This window comes from Oncorhynchus mykiss, chromosome 3 (assembly GCF_057628025.1).
Source record: "Oncorhynchus mykiss isolate SJ-2025 chromosome 3, ASM5762802v1, whole genome shotgun sequence".
Taxonomy (NCBI): Eukaryota; Metazoa; Chordata; class Actinopteri; order Salmoniformes; family Salmonidae; genus Oncorhynchus; species Oncorhynchus mykiss.
Genome location: NC_143024.1, coordinates 38794252 through 38810467, shown reverse-complemented (window position 1 = coordinate 38810467; position 16216 = coordinate 38794252). Strand labels below are relative to the sequence as shown.

Genomic DNA, 16216 nt, shown 5'->3' with positions numbered 1-16216 from the left:
AGGCGAGACATTTGACGAACTGACTTGTTGGAAACCCTAACCCTATGACGGTGCCACATTGAAAGTCCCTGAGCTCTTCAGTAAGGCCATTCTACTGCCAATGTTGTCTATGGAGATTATATGGCCGTGTGCTCGATTTTACGTGCGTCAGCAATGTGTGTGGCTCAAATAGCCGAATCCACTCATTTGAAGGCGTGTCCACATACTTTTGTATACATAGTGTATAATGCTCGGCCTGTGTCTTTAATCACTATGAAATGAGCAGCAGGAGGGCAATGAATGGAACGTATCAGTTGATGACATCTCAGCAACATGTGTCTCTCATTCTCAACGGCTGACTCCCCGTCTCTTGCTCTCTCTCTGTCTATGTACATCTGGCACTCTCTCTCTCTCCCACTCCCTCTATCTGGTTCCCTCTCTCCCACTCCCTCTATCTGGTTCCCTCTCTCCCACACATTTTCCCCATTACCTCTCTCCCTCTGTCTCCCTCTCTCCGCCCCTCTCATTCTCCATCTTTTGGCTCGAGGAGGAGTGTACGAGCTGCTGAAATTTTCATCGATCTGTTTTTCTCTGCTTTATTTATTTCCCTCCCTCCCGTTCGGCATCCATTCCTCTCTCCCACCTACCTTCCCTCCTCTCCTTCCCTCCTCTCCTCCCCTCCTCCGACCCAGAAACCTCCAGCCCCGATAGACCAGGAGAGGCAGTGGAGGGACTAAAAACCACAACATAACACCGTGATTTAGCATTCGTTGCATCCCGGACCATAGTTGTAAACAACACTAGGGTTGCAGTGGGATGTGTGTGGGCTATAAAAACAACTTCTGACAAGTTGAGCACTTGACAGACAGTATTTGTTACGGCAGGATATTTTAGCATTAGTTGCAGCCTGTAGTTGCACTGTCAACAACACAAGAGATGTAAGGATGTGCGAGGGATAAGACTATGCCGTAGCATGAAAACAGCTTCTGACAAGCTGAGTGCTTTAATAACAGATAGTATTTCTGAAAGCAGGTTAAGATGTTGTTAGAGTGGAACAGTGGAGGCTCCTCAGAGGAGGAAAGGGGAGGACCATCCTACTAAGTAAATGTCATAAAAATAAAAATGGTGAAACATTAAAAAATGTATATTTTTTTGTAAAACTGTACTAAATATATTCACATCTCACCAATGAACTGATTAGGACACACTGGTGTGCAATGAAAGTCTACAGTAGCCTCAACAACACCCTCTAGGGTAGCACTATGGTGTAGCCGGAGGACAGCTACAGTAGTTTCCCTCCTCTGGAAACATTGCATAGACAAAATTGCCACAGGAGATATAAGGACATGTGTCCCCCGCCAAAATTCAGAACAGCCCCACAGATAGCATATGAATATGTCATAAGCAATGGCAACATGTGTAAAATTGCAGGTAATTACGGTTGACTTTGGGTACGAAAACGGTCCAACTCCTCCTCTTTCTCAATTTTCAAACAGCAATGGAGTGTGCCTTTGGTGATTCATGTTTTTTTTCTCTCCAATGTATGCTTTGGCTTTGTCCACAAAATACAAGTAGACGAGTCAACAACATTATTTGTGCATGAGTTAACATAATATTAACTTTTAAAAGTGAGATTTTCACTGAACAGTTTAAAAGTGCAACATTTTCTCTCAGCCTCATGGGAACATGTAGAGTAGCAGGAAATTATCTTTAAAACAGCCAAATTTTCTCTCATCCTCATGGCAAATTGTAAAGAATAGCATGAGATGAGCTATAAAACAGCACATTTTTATTTGTACCCCATGGCAAAATATGGAGAATTGCAAGAAATTTGCGAGAGAATTTTCTCTCCGACTCATGACAAAATGTGTAGAATATAATTTTAAAACTGCTAAATCTTCTCTCTGACTCATGAACATTTTTGTTGAAATACAGGAAGTTAACTGTTTAAAAAAAAAAAATATATATATATATATTCCCCTCCAAAAAACAAATAGTTTTTTTTGGGGGGGGGGGGGGGGGTTAGAGGACCTTCCACTTATCCTTTCACTTATACTGTGTTTTTCAAAATACCCCTAAAAATACTACGCAAGAGAGGCATGATAAGTAATGTGAAACTGTGTAGAATTGCAGGAAATATAAAAAATGTATATATTTAGGGGACCCCCCCACATGCCCATCTTCTGTTCCTTTCATTTTTTTCTTTTCAGATGAGAGTTTACAAGAATTTATCTGACAAAGAGGTGCTTCATTGTGCCCTGAATTCTATTGGAAATGGTCAGGGCAGAGTCCTGTGCTTTTATTATGCCACCCAAACCCTGAAGTGCCACTGAGACAAGCAAGTCAAAACCCCAGGCCTCAGCCTTTTGAGTGGGTTACCAGTCTTCACTGAGCCCTTTTCAGACTTACATCATGGGATGTCCAAAAACTTGCCTTTGACCCGAGTGGATGGGGATCCAAAACACGTTCAATAAAGAAAGGCGGTTGTCAGGCATAGACTGGTTTTACGGTTTTATGAAGGGGCACCCAGAATTATCCATCCACAAGCAACCAGTCTGGTTCGAGCTGTGTGTGTGTGTGTGTGTGTGTGTGTGCGCGTGTGCGCGTGTGCGTGTGTTTAATCAATATTTAATCTGTTATATTCCCAAAAATGTATAAATATTACAAACTATTGAAAACCATTTGCTCTTGAATTTCATTTTAGAGACTGCTGGGATTTACAATCTTGCCTTATTCAAATGAATATGAATTTAGTTTAACTGTACATAATGGAGTGTCAGGAGAAGGTAAAAAAGAAGAAAGAGAATTTACTGTACGTGCAAAATAGGGACACTTCTGTGAGACCCCATGGGGGCATCTTAACCCGGTAGCTGGTCAAATAACCCTTTCTTAATTGTTTTTATTTTTTATTAAATAACAAAACAAATCTGCAAGGTGGGAAGCATCATACCCCTATTAGTATTTTACTAAATTGGATTCAGATGATAAATATAATGTTATCTCAAAGTAATTCTAGGGCTTCTGCAGTATCATATCCCAGTGGTAAATATTACCGTGGTTAACCGGGTGCATGGAGAGTACTCTAACAGACCACAATAGAGCAGCAGGGTGGAAACTAATGTTTGTCTCCCCTGTGTTGTTGTACAAATTAACACACTCCTTCACATAGCCAAACACAAGACAATCACACGTCTGCAAACACACACGCGCACACACACACACACACACACACACACACACACACACACACACAGACATACACAGACAAAAAGATGCACCCACGCTTGCATGCATGCACACACACACACAAACACATAAACACCCCCCCCTACACAAACACACACACCCACAGTCCCATCAGGCATGGACCAGGCTGCATTAGTTTCCTAAGCCTCTTCCATTGATTTGCCAGCGAAGCTTCTTGTCTCTGGTAATGAGGACAGGGAGAGAAGCAGGACCCGGGTCCCTCACAGCTCCCACAGGAGAAAGAAGCAGCGGCTGCTCTAATCTGAACTGTGTTTCCAACGATGCTAACGCCCTCACACAAAAAGACAAGAGACAGAGGGGGGTAAAATCTCTCCCTCTCTCTGTCTCTCTGTCTCTCTCTGTCTCTCTCTCTCTCTCCTTCTTTCCAGATAGCTCAATCTACATGCCCAGGCTAAAGCATCAGAGCCAGGATTTAGCCTGTGCCAGAGACATATAAGATTTTCCCTATATGCCTGTATTGATAAGAGATCAATGAAAGTTATTTATGTGCACAAAGATGTATGAATATATAGATGTTCCTCTCTACCCCTTAAGGCTGGGTGCTCCTGGCTCCGATGGGCTTCATTGATTTACTGTTCGCACCTTCACTGGGGGAATTGTTTAAATTCATCTTGTGGGGGGCCCTATAAAGGCTGTGTGTGTGTGGGGGGTGGGGGGGGGGGGTATATGGTATACAGTATATGGGCCTCCCACTTCTCTCTACCTCTACATACATTCTGCTGCCACTTGAATTATGTTTCTCTTCCTGCTTTAAATAAAACATAGGCCTTTTTTCATTACTATTATGTTGAGGGCCCATTGCTCATGCACATATTCATGCACAGGGCAGCGCTGGCCGCCGGGGTTGAGCTGGGAATAGGACAAGGAGGCGGGGTGAGAGAGAAGAGAAGTTTTACAGTGTATTACTATAATTTAACACAGTAAAAAAAAACTGTCCCACATTGAACGTGATCCTGGTTCATGTCCATTACATTGAACTCCATATGTAGTAACTGTGATTATAATTACAAACAAGCCTGGCTGTAATCATTATTTATGGAACTGACACTTATGTATAATTGCCTCACTAGAACCAATATGGGAGACCAGTGAAGTGTTTATCAAAACTCGACACAGGAAATCTCAAGGGCATTGAGGTGACAGAGCACTGGCCATCAACCATCGCCCCTCTCCCCCCTCTCTCTCCTCTCCACACTCAGAGTGCCCATCTAGAGTTTGACCCCATGACCTCATGTCACTGTTCCAGCCTGAAAGCCACTAACATTACAGCACCATCCCAGAGGCCAGCATCTCTGTTGAAAACAATCCAAGAAACCCACAGAAACATATTTGGACGTAGATTTGGATGGAATAGCCCCTAATGCCAGTCATGTTTAAGCCAAGATAAGGTCAGTAAAAAGCAGGGGTGGAATAGTGGAAGATTCCACAGAAACGCTTGGGGCCATTCTCTCCATGGTGCCCCTCTCCATAGCAACACTTCCCGATTTAGTTCAAACCACACAAGGCTATCTATCAATTCTCCATCCAGCATGAGCGATATGGTGGAAGCACATCATCCATAGCACAAACCCCAGTATACAGTCTCACATTCCCCCATACAACTGTAAAAAGGGCCTTGTAAAAATCGAATTGAAAATGTGAAATATCACACAGCCCACTTGTTTTCTGTCAGGTCACTGCTATATATACTTCCCTCAGCATCCAGCGTCTCTATTTTCCTCTCCAAAAGAGCAACTCCATGAGACTCAAACCCCGGGCTTCTCAGTTTCACATCCAATGGTGTCTGGCAACAGATGAAGAAGAACCGAGAAAAGGCCAAAAAAATACAGGCTCCAAAAAAGAGGAGCATATGCAAGCCAGACTTGGAGAACAACGACGGCACAGAAATGGTGGCTTTCAAACGTGGGGGAGGCGGGGGAGGAGGAGGGAGGAGGGATGCAGGAAAGAGGGGAAGAGAGGCCCCTCCAGATTAGGAGCTCGAGGCATCTGTTGGTGCTGGCACACAGACGCGTCTGCAGCTCTTCATCTCCCAGCCAAAGCCGGTAATTTGACCGAGCACAAACAGGGGGGCCATGCCATCAACATGTGCCACGATGTGCCACGCGCCTTGACCCCACTTGTCCCCCCCCCCCCCCCATATGTCGCTGTAGCGAGAGGGATCACGGGCGACGCAGCGACCCGCCTGTTTTTCCCCGAGCCCGAAACGCCCCGTAAACACTTCCCGCAACTGTACCCTTTCATTCATTATGGCAACCTTTTGTCCTCTGGATGCTAGTTTGGATTAGTTTGTAGCTAGAAGCATCTGTTGGGTTGTTGAAAATGACTGGAAATGGCTTCAGTGATGTACAGGAGAGTATTTTCAAAGGTTAAGGATGACGTGTCTGAGAGGGATCCAAAATTGCAATGTGGAAAAGTAGAGAGAGGTTTATGTCGTGCACCAAATGGATTAAAGGACTTTTGATTGCACTTGGTCTGCTACCAAGGTAAAGACCAAAGGTCAAATGCCAGGTTATGCTGATATGTGACCTTGACTTAAGGTCATTTCTCTCAGAATGTTTTACTGTGTAAGAGCATGTGTTAGAATGGGAATCTGTATAGAAGCAGGTGCTATGTCTTTGTGCAGATACTAGCTTGTGGTACTGGCGTACTTACATCATGAGGTCGTAAATTAGCATCTCCTATTCCTAGACCATGAAATATCATCTTCAGCAGCACCGCAGCATATTTATCATTACCAGTAAAGTACATGCTAACATGAACCTCATAATAAGGTACTTACCGCAGGTGTGTCACCACAGCGATCCTCTTTGTGGAGTCTAAATGGTTTAATTTGGTGTGGGGGCGTGGAGTTCTATTCTCAGGCTTAGTTAGCTTTCATTGAGAAAATAAGTGGGACGCACAGTCTCCGAGCGTGCCATCTCAGACGTAGACGAGAAAGGTTTAGGAGAACCGGGTCCTATTAATTAGGCACCAAACATTAGAAAATTGACTGAAACAGGGAGAGACGCCCTGAGCTTGTCCAATGATTTTAAAAAAATGGTGTTCCATTGTAAAACGTTTTGCTATGGGGGCATTGACCGCATAGAATTCACTAGGCACCAAATGGATAGAAAACAGACTGAAACAGAGAGGAACTACCTGAACTTGTCCAATAAGAAGCATTTGTTTTCATGTTCCACTGCATGACGTTTTGCTACCGTGTGCCATAATGAATGCGACCTTGGTTTATCACTCTGTCTCAGGATGGAAACTAATGACTTAGCATCTCTCAGTACAATACAGCCAAAGCCATTACGCCGAAAGGTCCATAGCACATAGGTGCTCCTCAGAATGCTCACTAGGCATTGTGCTTAGAGATGCAACAGCTGCAACTTTGAACGTCACTGCACAGGTCAGCAGAAAGCAACTTTGAGGATTGACACTTCATAGTAGCTAATGACCATAGCAGCCTAACAGGAGTACTGATCAATGACTAAATGGATGTAGCTTCAATCAAGCAGTGCAAACTTGATTTATAAATGACTCAAATAGCAACGGAGATGAGAATGATATGCCCAATCCAAAAATCGCCCCCCTACCCCTTATACCCTGTGCATTTGTGTAGATCCGAGAGGACTGTATAGGTCTAAGCAATATGGACCCTTCCTAGTTCCCTGACAAGCTATAGGAGTACGTTTCCATACTTTGCTTATACCCATTCAATCCTCGCAGATCTACACAAGCGCATAGGTTGTAACCACTATAGGGACTAAGGGTCAATTTGGGAGTGGGAACTCCATCTGACACACTCCAATGAGCACTACACACGCTCACGTCTTCGGGGCACCTTGCATGATTTAACAGGGAGCTGACCAGGCTTTGAATGGCTGTGTTCCATCCTTCCTCCCTCATCATTCATGCATGCCTCCACATGAGTGGGTGTGTGGCGGTAGCAGCAGCCGGGAAACTGGCTACATCATTTTCTAAAGATGGCAATGATATACGCTCAGTCAACTTCATACTATAGTGTCAGTGTACCACACAGAACAAAGATGACGCTGATATACAGTATTCTCAGTCAACTGCAAACCGTAGCTCTTGATGTGCTACACACTTAAAGCAAGAATATGGCCTCTCTAGGCTCCATTCATCAACGGTACAGTTTAGTGCTCAAACATGTGGACATGGTAGGTTTGTAAAATGCCACTTCAGTTCAATCTGTTCAAAAAAGCTCATCTGTCCTTAGAATCTTAAAAGCAGGCTGTGAATTGGTACTGTTAACCCAATAAGGCGCTATAATCAGATGGTTTCATGCTGTTCTGTTTGGTGTTTGTGTCCTGCAGGGCTGTCCATCTGCCCCATTCCTGGTGTAGCCTAGGCCCTACTCGAATCCCACCATAACCAGCTGGGTACTCAACTACTCCTGCCGGGAAAGGAACATGGGAGTAGGAATCTACACTGGCCTGCCTGCATCTGTGAGCAGTTAACCTAGCATCTTATTACACTGACACATCAATTATTGTTATTAAGGCCAGGTTATTTATTTAATTCATGATTTCCCAAAGGTAATGAGGGAGAGTTATCGAGGCACGCATGTGTGATGTGTGGTTTAATGTGGTTTAATATGTGGTTTGCGTCATGCACGTGCGCAAGGGGCGCACCAGATGTTGGAAGGAGCGCGGGGGGCATAAGAGAATCTACAACAACATCAACAGTACATGGATTGAGATAAAACAAATCTGCAAGATGGTTATAATATCGGTCACGGTAGGAAATGAAAAAGCATTAGGGCTGTAACTTATATTGCAATGCTATTGATCTTCAGGCGCTCCATGTGACATGGCACTTTTGTGATGCCCAAGTTTCCCTTCCTCTGCGGTGCACATTGCACAACATACAGAATAAACCATTGTCCAATTTCTGACGCGCCTACGTCCTTTGTGGAATTAATAACGAAGCATACTTAAATCCCTATGAGTCATCCGGATGTACAGGCGATCACCTTAATTATCTTGCAATTATCTTTGCCCGGTGAGAAAACGTTAAACGCAACAGACAATGTGGTGGATAAATAACTAGCCACGGCGGTGGCGGAAGTAGTGAAGGTTACTAGGCTACACTGTACAGAGTGCCCTATACGTGTTGGGATGCCCCAAGATCTATTTCGCTGTCTATTATTATCCCTCAACCTTGCAGAAAATGATATTTTTTTTTGCTACACTCTTCTCAACTGCTTGTACTGCATCGGAAATTATGTAGCAGTTTAGCGCCATACTACGAACGTCATGTGCGCGGGTTACCACCAGATCAATCATGTCACGTATTGGAATGCGCCCGCCTTCTGATAGACCAGAGAGGATGGGAATGGGGTGTCTCGAATTCTGAAGTGAAATATGTTAACATGCACCACTCGTAGGCTACAAGCAAGCTGAAGATTGAGCCGTGCGCTGCGCAAAGGCTGTAGCCTATACCTACCACATGCTAACGCACTCTCACTGTTTCATCCACTCACACCTCTGTCTCCCTCGCGCGCTCCCTATCTCTCTCTCTCTCGCTCTCGCTCTTTCTCTCCAAACTGTGAGCAAATGAAAACCGAGTGTGCACTGTAGCACACACACACACACGCATGATTCATAAGCAGGTAGACCCCCATCACGAAGCCTCGGCATTAGTATTCACCTACAGCACCGTACCAGTGGGAATGAAGGGGAAGATGCATGTATGGATCCAATCCAGCGGCAACATCAAATCAAAGTAGCGTGCTAGAACTTACCGCTCGACAGCAGTGCGAGGAGCAAACCAGCGAACACGTTTCGTAAGACTGGGCAGCTCATGTTTTGATGTTTCGATAGATATTTTACTATTTTCGTAGTAGAATACCGTTGTAGTCCTCTTCTATGGAGCCTTTACAGGTAAAATGTGAAACGATTTACCTCGTGTGTGTTATTTATGTCCAACAGCAATAACCGACTGCTTTTACATGTGACTGAACAAAAACATGAGTCTATTCCCTTGACTTTTCTCGTTGATGACCCCCCCCCCACCCCTTAACCAAAGAGGGGTTGTTGATGTTTTCGTAGACGTAGAGGGAATACCAAATGACACAAAATCCTGGTGCAAAATATCCGCAAATATTCCAGACACTGAATTAATGTTGTTTTCAATGGTTTGGAGAGAAAATGTGCTCAAATGCGCACCTGAACACGAAGGTAAATACTCAACTGCTTTCTGCCAAATATTCGACAGAACATTGCAAACTAATGGATACAATATATGCGTTCTGTAGTAGACAATTCGTCCCGTAATTAGCCTACTCTCCTCGATCTCTGTTGGTATGCAACGCGTCTTGTCGCCCCGCACTCAATGCTTCGCTCCGAGAAACAATAAATGCGAAGCGCACAAGAAAAGGCATGATTGACAGTTCAATGAGGACTCCTTTCTTCCAATCATCGCCACCAAAGAAGGGGCGGGAGCAACAATTGCACTGCAGCCACTTTCGGAGAGGGTGGGAAAGGAGGCGTGCTGGCCAATCCGAGGTGCATGGTAGGCGGGTAAACGCGCGCGGCGAAAACGGCGCGGTGATAATGCAATGTGATTTATAGCAAGCTTAGTGTTGCTGCAGTACTCGGAGAAACAGTGGTCCACAGGGGGACAGACATAATAACCGTAGTACAGGGACCGAGGTAGAGTGAGAGCGCGATAGGTGGAGCTACGAGGAATAAGTGCGTGGTGAGTATCTGAATTATAGGCTATTGGATAAAGGGTGAATAAGGGTGAATGTTCTATTCGGGTTGTTTTGTTGGGCTTGTGCCCAGGGGTTGCCCACATGACCAGAGATTGGATGGAGTTCCAATACCTTAAAATAGGAGACATCCTACAGTGAAAACTGAATAGACCAGTGAACTCGTATTATGGAAAAGCAAACCATTTTTATCACTGTAACTGCACATTTTGGAAGACCATGCAATTGAGTCCACATGAGCGTTTTGGAATATCACTAGGCCTACTCGTCTAGAAAAAAAACTGCATTAAGTAGAGTTTATGCACATGACTACACACCATATGTGTGTGAGATGACTGGGATTAACACGATAGTAGCATATGAGTACAGCAACGTGATGACAGGCTACCTGCTCTGCAGTGTTGAAGCATGCAACACCTGATATTCCATACACATCATATATCCCATTGAAAGTCAAATTAAATGAGTCACAGTCACCCAACAAGCTGTAATAACGGAGATTCAGATTCAGCACCATTGAAGTGCACAGCGGCATAATTGGAATTTGGAAATTCAGCACCCTTGAAGTGGACAGCGACAGAATCGGATTTCGAAAATTAAGCACCTGGGCAGTGAACAGCGGCGTTTCCCTACTGGGGAATCTCTTACAATGAGAGTAAGCCTAACCAGGAAGTTCGGGGGGGGGGGGGGTGGGGACTCTCCTAGGAACTCTGCAGCGTTGGGGAGTGTAATCGGTTACATGTAACTGATTACAAAACATTTTAACTGTAAGCCATTATGTTACCAGCAAACTTATTGTCATCAGATTACAGATACATTTGAAAAACTAGATGATTACTTTTAAATTCAGAAAATATGTATGCGGGGGAAAAATGTATGACACTTTCCTTTTTTCTCAATTACATTCAAATCAGCATTGAAAAAAGGCGCAAGTTTAAGTTTGTTCCGCCTGAGGGAGTCTGACCACAAGTCAGAGACCACTATGATGACACAGCAAATGCGTCTGTCTTCCAATGGTGCGACTGTTGTCTGTCTTCAAAGATTATACTTCCAACTTGAATAAACGCTTGGAGGTAAGGACGACAGCAGTGGTGTATAGCCTACGGGCGATACGGATATAACTTATTATTAATATCTACGTAGCGCAATTATGTGAATCACACTGCTGCTTTCTCATTTAGCTGTTTGCGCCTTGTGGTTATTGTGGATGGCTGTTCACAGATTTAACCTATATGTGTATTTTAACCCAATAATGTTTGTTTTGAATAAGTTTAAGCAGCCCATCAATCTTTTTTTTTGCGACCAGTGGACAGACAGTGAAAAATGTGATCTTGCAGCAGCTGGGTAGTGCGGATCCCACTGAGCCTATCCCACTGGGCAATAACTGGTTGAATCAAAGTAGTTTCTACGTAATTTCAGCAACAGAAATCAATATGAGGACGTTGAAACAACGTGGGAAACTGATTGTATTTGCAAAAAGTCATCAACGTAAGGGAATTTCCCATTTCTTTCACCCAACTTTTCACCTAAATCCAATGAAAGGGTGACATGTTCTGTTGATTTAACGTTGACATCGCGCTAGAGTTGACAACTCAACTAAATGTAAATGAAAACTAGACGTTGAACAGGCCTGTGGGTTGGAATAAAAGTTTGAGAGAGTTCCTCCGTTCTGAACTCCTCCTTGGTATTGTGCTAAAAATACAGTCAAAAACGAGTTTCATTAAAGAAGACCAGAAGTGGGGCTTTTATTGCTCAATCTAATTCGTGCTGATAAAAACAGGTAAACAATAGGTCTATAGCAAATGCAACATATGGTATTCATTTTTCACATGCGAATAGCACTTTTCAGTAGTGCTCAAAGCACGCCATTCCATAAGAGCAGAATGTATTTTTGAACTCGAATCAATGAGCCCAATCAGTCCTCCAAAACAACAATATCATAAACAAAAGAGCAGGCTAATAAGTCCTTCGTTTCTGGGTTATGCTCAGGTAAAACAATTTGGCTAATCTCTATTTCCATAATTCCAAGTCCTGTTCTTGACGATTAAGGGGTATTAAATCATTTGGAATGACTGGAAATCTGACAGATTTAGGGTTTTTAATGTAAAGATAGATCCTAATCGTATTACCATCTGTATTGAAGTAGAAAGCAATGGGTTAGAAGAAGCCTACATAACCCATAAAGTAAAATGCAACATCCATTTAAAGCCAGCCATTTATCCTGCATTAGATGTCATTCAATTGATAATATGATTTTTTCTCTTCGAATGCCTCTTAAGGCGAAAGTAAAAATAACTGATTTACATTACTGATTTTGGTTCACGCACAAGTTATGTTACTGATTACAATTTTGGACAGGTATCTAGTAACTGTAATGAATTACATTTAGAAAGTTACATACCCTACCCTGGAACGCTGTTACCTACTCTAATAATGACCCATGAGTCCATAGCCTGCTCCAAAACACCTTACACAGTACTTTTAAGGGAGTTAGGCTATACATTAGTACACAACTTGTTCTCGCTTTTGCGTGGTGTTATTACCATATTCATATTTGCCAGCATTTGAGTATAACACACTGTGGGCTCACATTCACATTCCATATTCATCTGTTTATGTAACGCAATGTAGACCGACATTATGATATTTTCTCAAAAGTTTGCCCACATAGCTACACTTCTAGACATTTGCATTGAAATGCCGCAGGATACAAAGCTGGTTCTTCATTAGCATAGAAAGACATTGACTTTATATGGAACAGATTTGATAGAGAGATATGCAGTGTCAATACCCCGTTAATGGAATTCATGATAGTAATCAGTAATTCAACCAGGCTGCTGTACACAGGCTCTGCATTTATTTATAAACCTGTCAAAAGTTGCTGTTTGTTTGTATTCCATTGTTTTAGTTTTTATAAAAGACACACCTGAGAAGATGTTGACAAAAAATTTGCATTTTGACTCAATTTGACAAAGCCTATTACCCTAATTCTTCCAAAGCTCCCTGGAGTTGTCATTCTGTTTTTTTAGGATGGCAATGGAGCTGAAGAATGTTTAATTATATATCACCAAAAGTTTGTTATACGTTGGGAATCCCACTCCCCAGTTAGCACTTGGCTTCTGCATTCTGCATTTTGCCAGAAATGTGTAGTGTGTGTGTGTGTGTGTGTGTGTGTTTGTGTGTGTGTGTGTGTGTGCGTGTGCATGTGTGTGTGTGTGTGTGTGTGTGTGTTTGTGTATGCGTGTGTGAGCAAAAGTTAATAACATTGAACAATTGAAAGCCTAAGTGACGATAATTTCACTGCCAATTAACCGATTATAAAGGCATATGCAGTAATGTAATTTATCCACGCATTTTGGCACGTTGAGTCAAACCCAGGTTGATCAGAATTCAGTGCTGCAGCTTATCTGAGTCCCAAATGGCACCCTATTGCTCATAGAGAGCCCTGTGGGCCCTGGTCAAAAGTAGTTCACTATAGTGCACTATATAGGCATTAGGGTGCCATTTGGGACTCAGCCCATATCCAAACACCCCATCTGATGAGGTTAGAATGAGACTCACCAGGGAAGTTTTCCTTCAAGTGTCTGCTGTGTATGGCGCTAACAGTCTCTCTCTCTCTCTCTCTCTCTCTCTCTCTCTCTCTCTCTCTCTCTCTCTCTCTCTCTCTGTGTCTGTGTCTATGCCAGGGCCTGGGTATAAGACGCCCCGCCGCCAGCCTGTTTAGTATGGTAATGTATTGAAATGCGGGCTCTCTTTCCCTCTCTCTCTCCCCCTTAACCCCCCCCCCCCACCCCCCGCATTAATTGTCATGGCATAGGGGACCAACAAATGCTTGGAATGCACTGTCCCTCAGAGCCCTACGGTGAAAGGGAGGGAGCGGGGGATAGAGAGAGGGATGAGGGAGAGAAAGAGGTAGGGAGAGAGTGAGAAAAATCCTTGGGTCCCCGTTGAGATTGCCCCCTGAAACCAGATGTCCCTAGAGGGCTAGAGTGAGACAGAGAATAGAGAGGGAGGAGCAGAGAGACAGATAGGGAGAAAGAGAGAGGATGGATGAGACCGACACAGAGAGTGGGAGGGAAGAAAAGAGAGAGGAGGAAGGGGGGAAGAAAGAGAGAGAGAGATCGTTGGCATTGCTCTGTGAACAAAAAAGGAGGGCCAGAGAGGATAAAGAGTAAAGAAAGAGAGGGGGGGTAATCATGCAAGAGATTATCTCACTTGTTGAGTGTGAAGAGGAGGGGGACAGACAAACTGGGATAGAGAGAGAGATTGAGAGAGATGTGGTTGAACGTGAAAGGACTTGAACTTTTTAGAAATATTCCACAGATTCCCACCTGTTGTGGCTCTAATAGGGTTGTGTGTCACCGAGGTTCCCCATACACCCCACAGCCAGAGGAGAGGCCTACTCAACATGTAGAGGAAACATTTATTCGCCGTATTAATCTTGTTCATTTTCACCCTTGATACCACGCCTGCTGTTACAACGGCCCAATTTGATGTCGTTACAACCACTTTAAGCGTACAATTGTTTCTCTGCTGATTGCCCCGGCAACACGTTATGCCTGTAAAGCACCTTGAAATTGAAAATCTGAATCCGAATCAGAGAAAAAAGGATCCACTGAAGGAGGCATAGAGGAGGGAGGGAAGGAGGAAGTAAAGGAAATAGAAAGAGAGGGTATAAGGAAGGAGGAGGAGATCAGGAAATAAAGATGGGAAGGCAAAGAAAACGAAAAGGAGGAGTCTTAGGAGTTTTCTTTCCCGTTTGTGTCCAAAATGGCCACCCTAATACCCATTTGTACTTCATTTCGTGATATGTCTGAAGACTTCTGTCTGATTATTTTTATCCAGAAATGTGTGTGTTTAATCCCATGATTCCCCTGGGGCTACTGTAAATTATGTATAGTAAATCTATGATGAAACATGGTGGGGAGAGACTAGTCACCTTTTAATGCGAGTGGAGCAAAGCCGGAGTATGCGGCCTTGAAGACGGATCAAAGCACCAAGCTGCAATAGATGATAGGGTTTAATCATGTCTAGTTACCGCCTCTCTCTCTCTCTCTCTCTCTCTCTCTCTCTCTCTGTCTCTCTCTCTCGCTCTCCCTCTTTCTCTCTCTCTCTGTCGCTATCTCTCTGTTTCTCTCTCTCGCTCTCTTGTGAGCCATATCAGTCTCTCTCTCTCTCTCTGTCTTGCTCTTTAGTAAACCCTACATGTGATACTATGGTTACACTCATTGTTTTACAAGAATCACAGGCCACTAACATTGCAAGCAGAGATTTAGCAGCCTTGAATTGTGCTGCGACAGTCGGAATTCAGAAGTTCTGCCCCACATGACAGTGGACAGCAGCCTGTCAAGCACACTGACGGGTGAATCCCATGTTACATGAGTAGGTCTAAGCAGGAAGAGGAAGTTCCCTATTAACTTTGTTTGCTAGCTTGTTTCAGCCATATTTCATTTTCTATTTTCCAAACCAAACGCTACAATGGTAGGAATCGGAAAAACATTCACATAAAACTAAAATACATTGCTCCAATGTTTCTTAGATCTGCACCCACGCAAGTTTTTAACATCCAAATCAAGCATGTTTAACTCCCGGACCATGATGTGTTTCATTGTCCCCCACCCACACATACGTAACCATAAACTATACTGAAGTATCTCCTAGATACAGATCTAGGATCAGATCCCCTCCACCAATCCTAATGCTAAACTGACCCAAGATCAGCGTCTGGGGGCAACTTCATCCTACACCATACTGGACAAGTGCATAAAACATAGCCACAGAGCTCAAAATGAGCAGATATCTCTTTATCTCATGCTCCTACTTCATTCTTGTTTGACTCCTTTTTCCCCCTTTATTTTCATTGGGTGAGTCTCATGGATGGGTTGGGTGAGTCTCGTGGATGGGTTGGGTGAGTCTCATGGATGGGTTGGGTGAGTCTCGTGGATGGGTTGGGTGAGTCTCGTGGATGGGTTGGGTGAGTCTCATGGATGGGTTGGGTAAGTCTCATGGGTCGGTTGGGGGAGTCTCGTGGATGGGTTGGGTGAGTCTTATGGATGGGTTGGGTGAGTCTCATGGATGGGTTGGGTGAGTCTCATGGATGGGTTGGGTGAGTCTCATAGATGGGTTGGGTGAGTCTCGTGGATGGGCTGGGTGAGTCTCATGGATGGGTTGGGTGAGTCTCATGGATGGGTTGGGTGAGTCTCATGGATGGGTTGGGTGAGTCTCATGGATGGGTTGGGTGAGTCTCAT

General features: G+C 43.9%; 1 protein-coding gene across 1 annotated transcript in view; it reads right to left on the bottom strand.

Moving 5' to 3' along the window:
- Positions 1-9644, bottom strand: part of LOC110516825 (IgLON family member 5) — a 159632-nt gene extending 149988 nt beyond the window's left edge. The window contains exon 1 of the mRNA XM_021595161.3: positions 8999-9644. Within this exon, the coding sequence (XP_021450836.2) occupies positions 8999-9059 (61 nt within the window). The 5' untranslated portion in view covers positions 9060-9644. The remainder of the gene's footprint in view (positions 1-8998) is intronic.
- Between the last annotated feature and the right edge of the window lie 6572 nt (positions 9645-16216).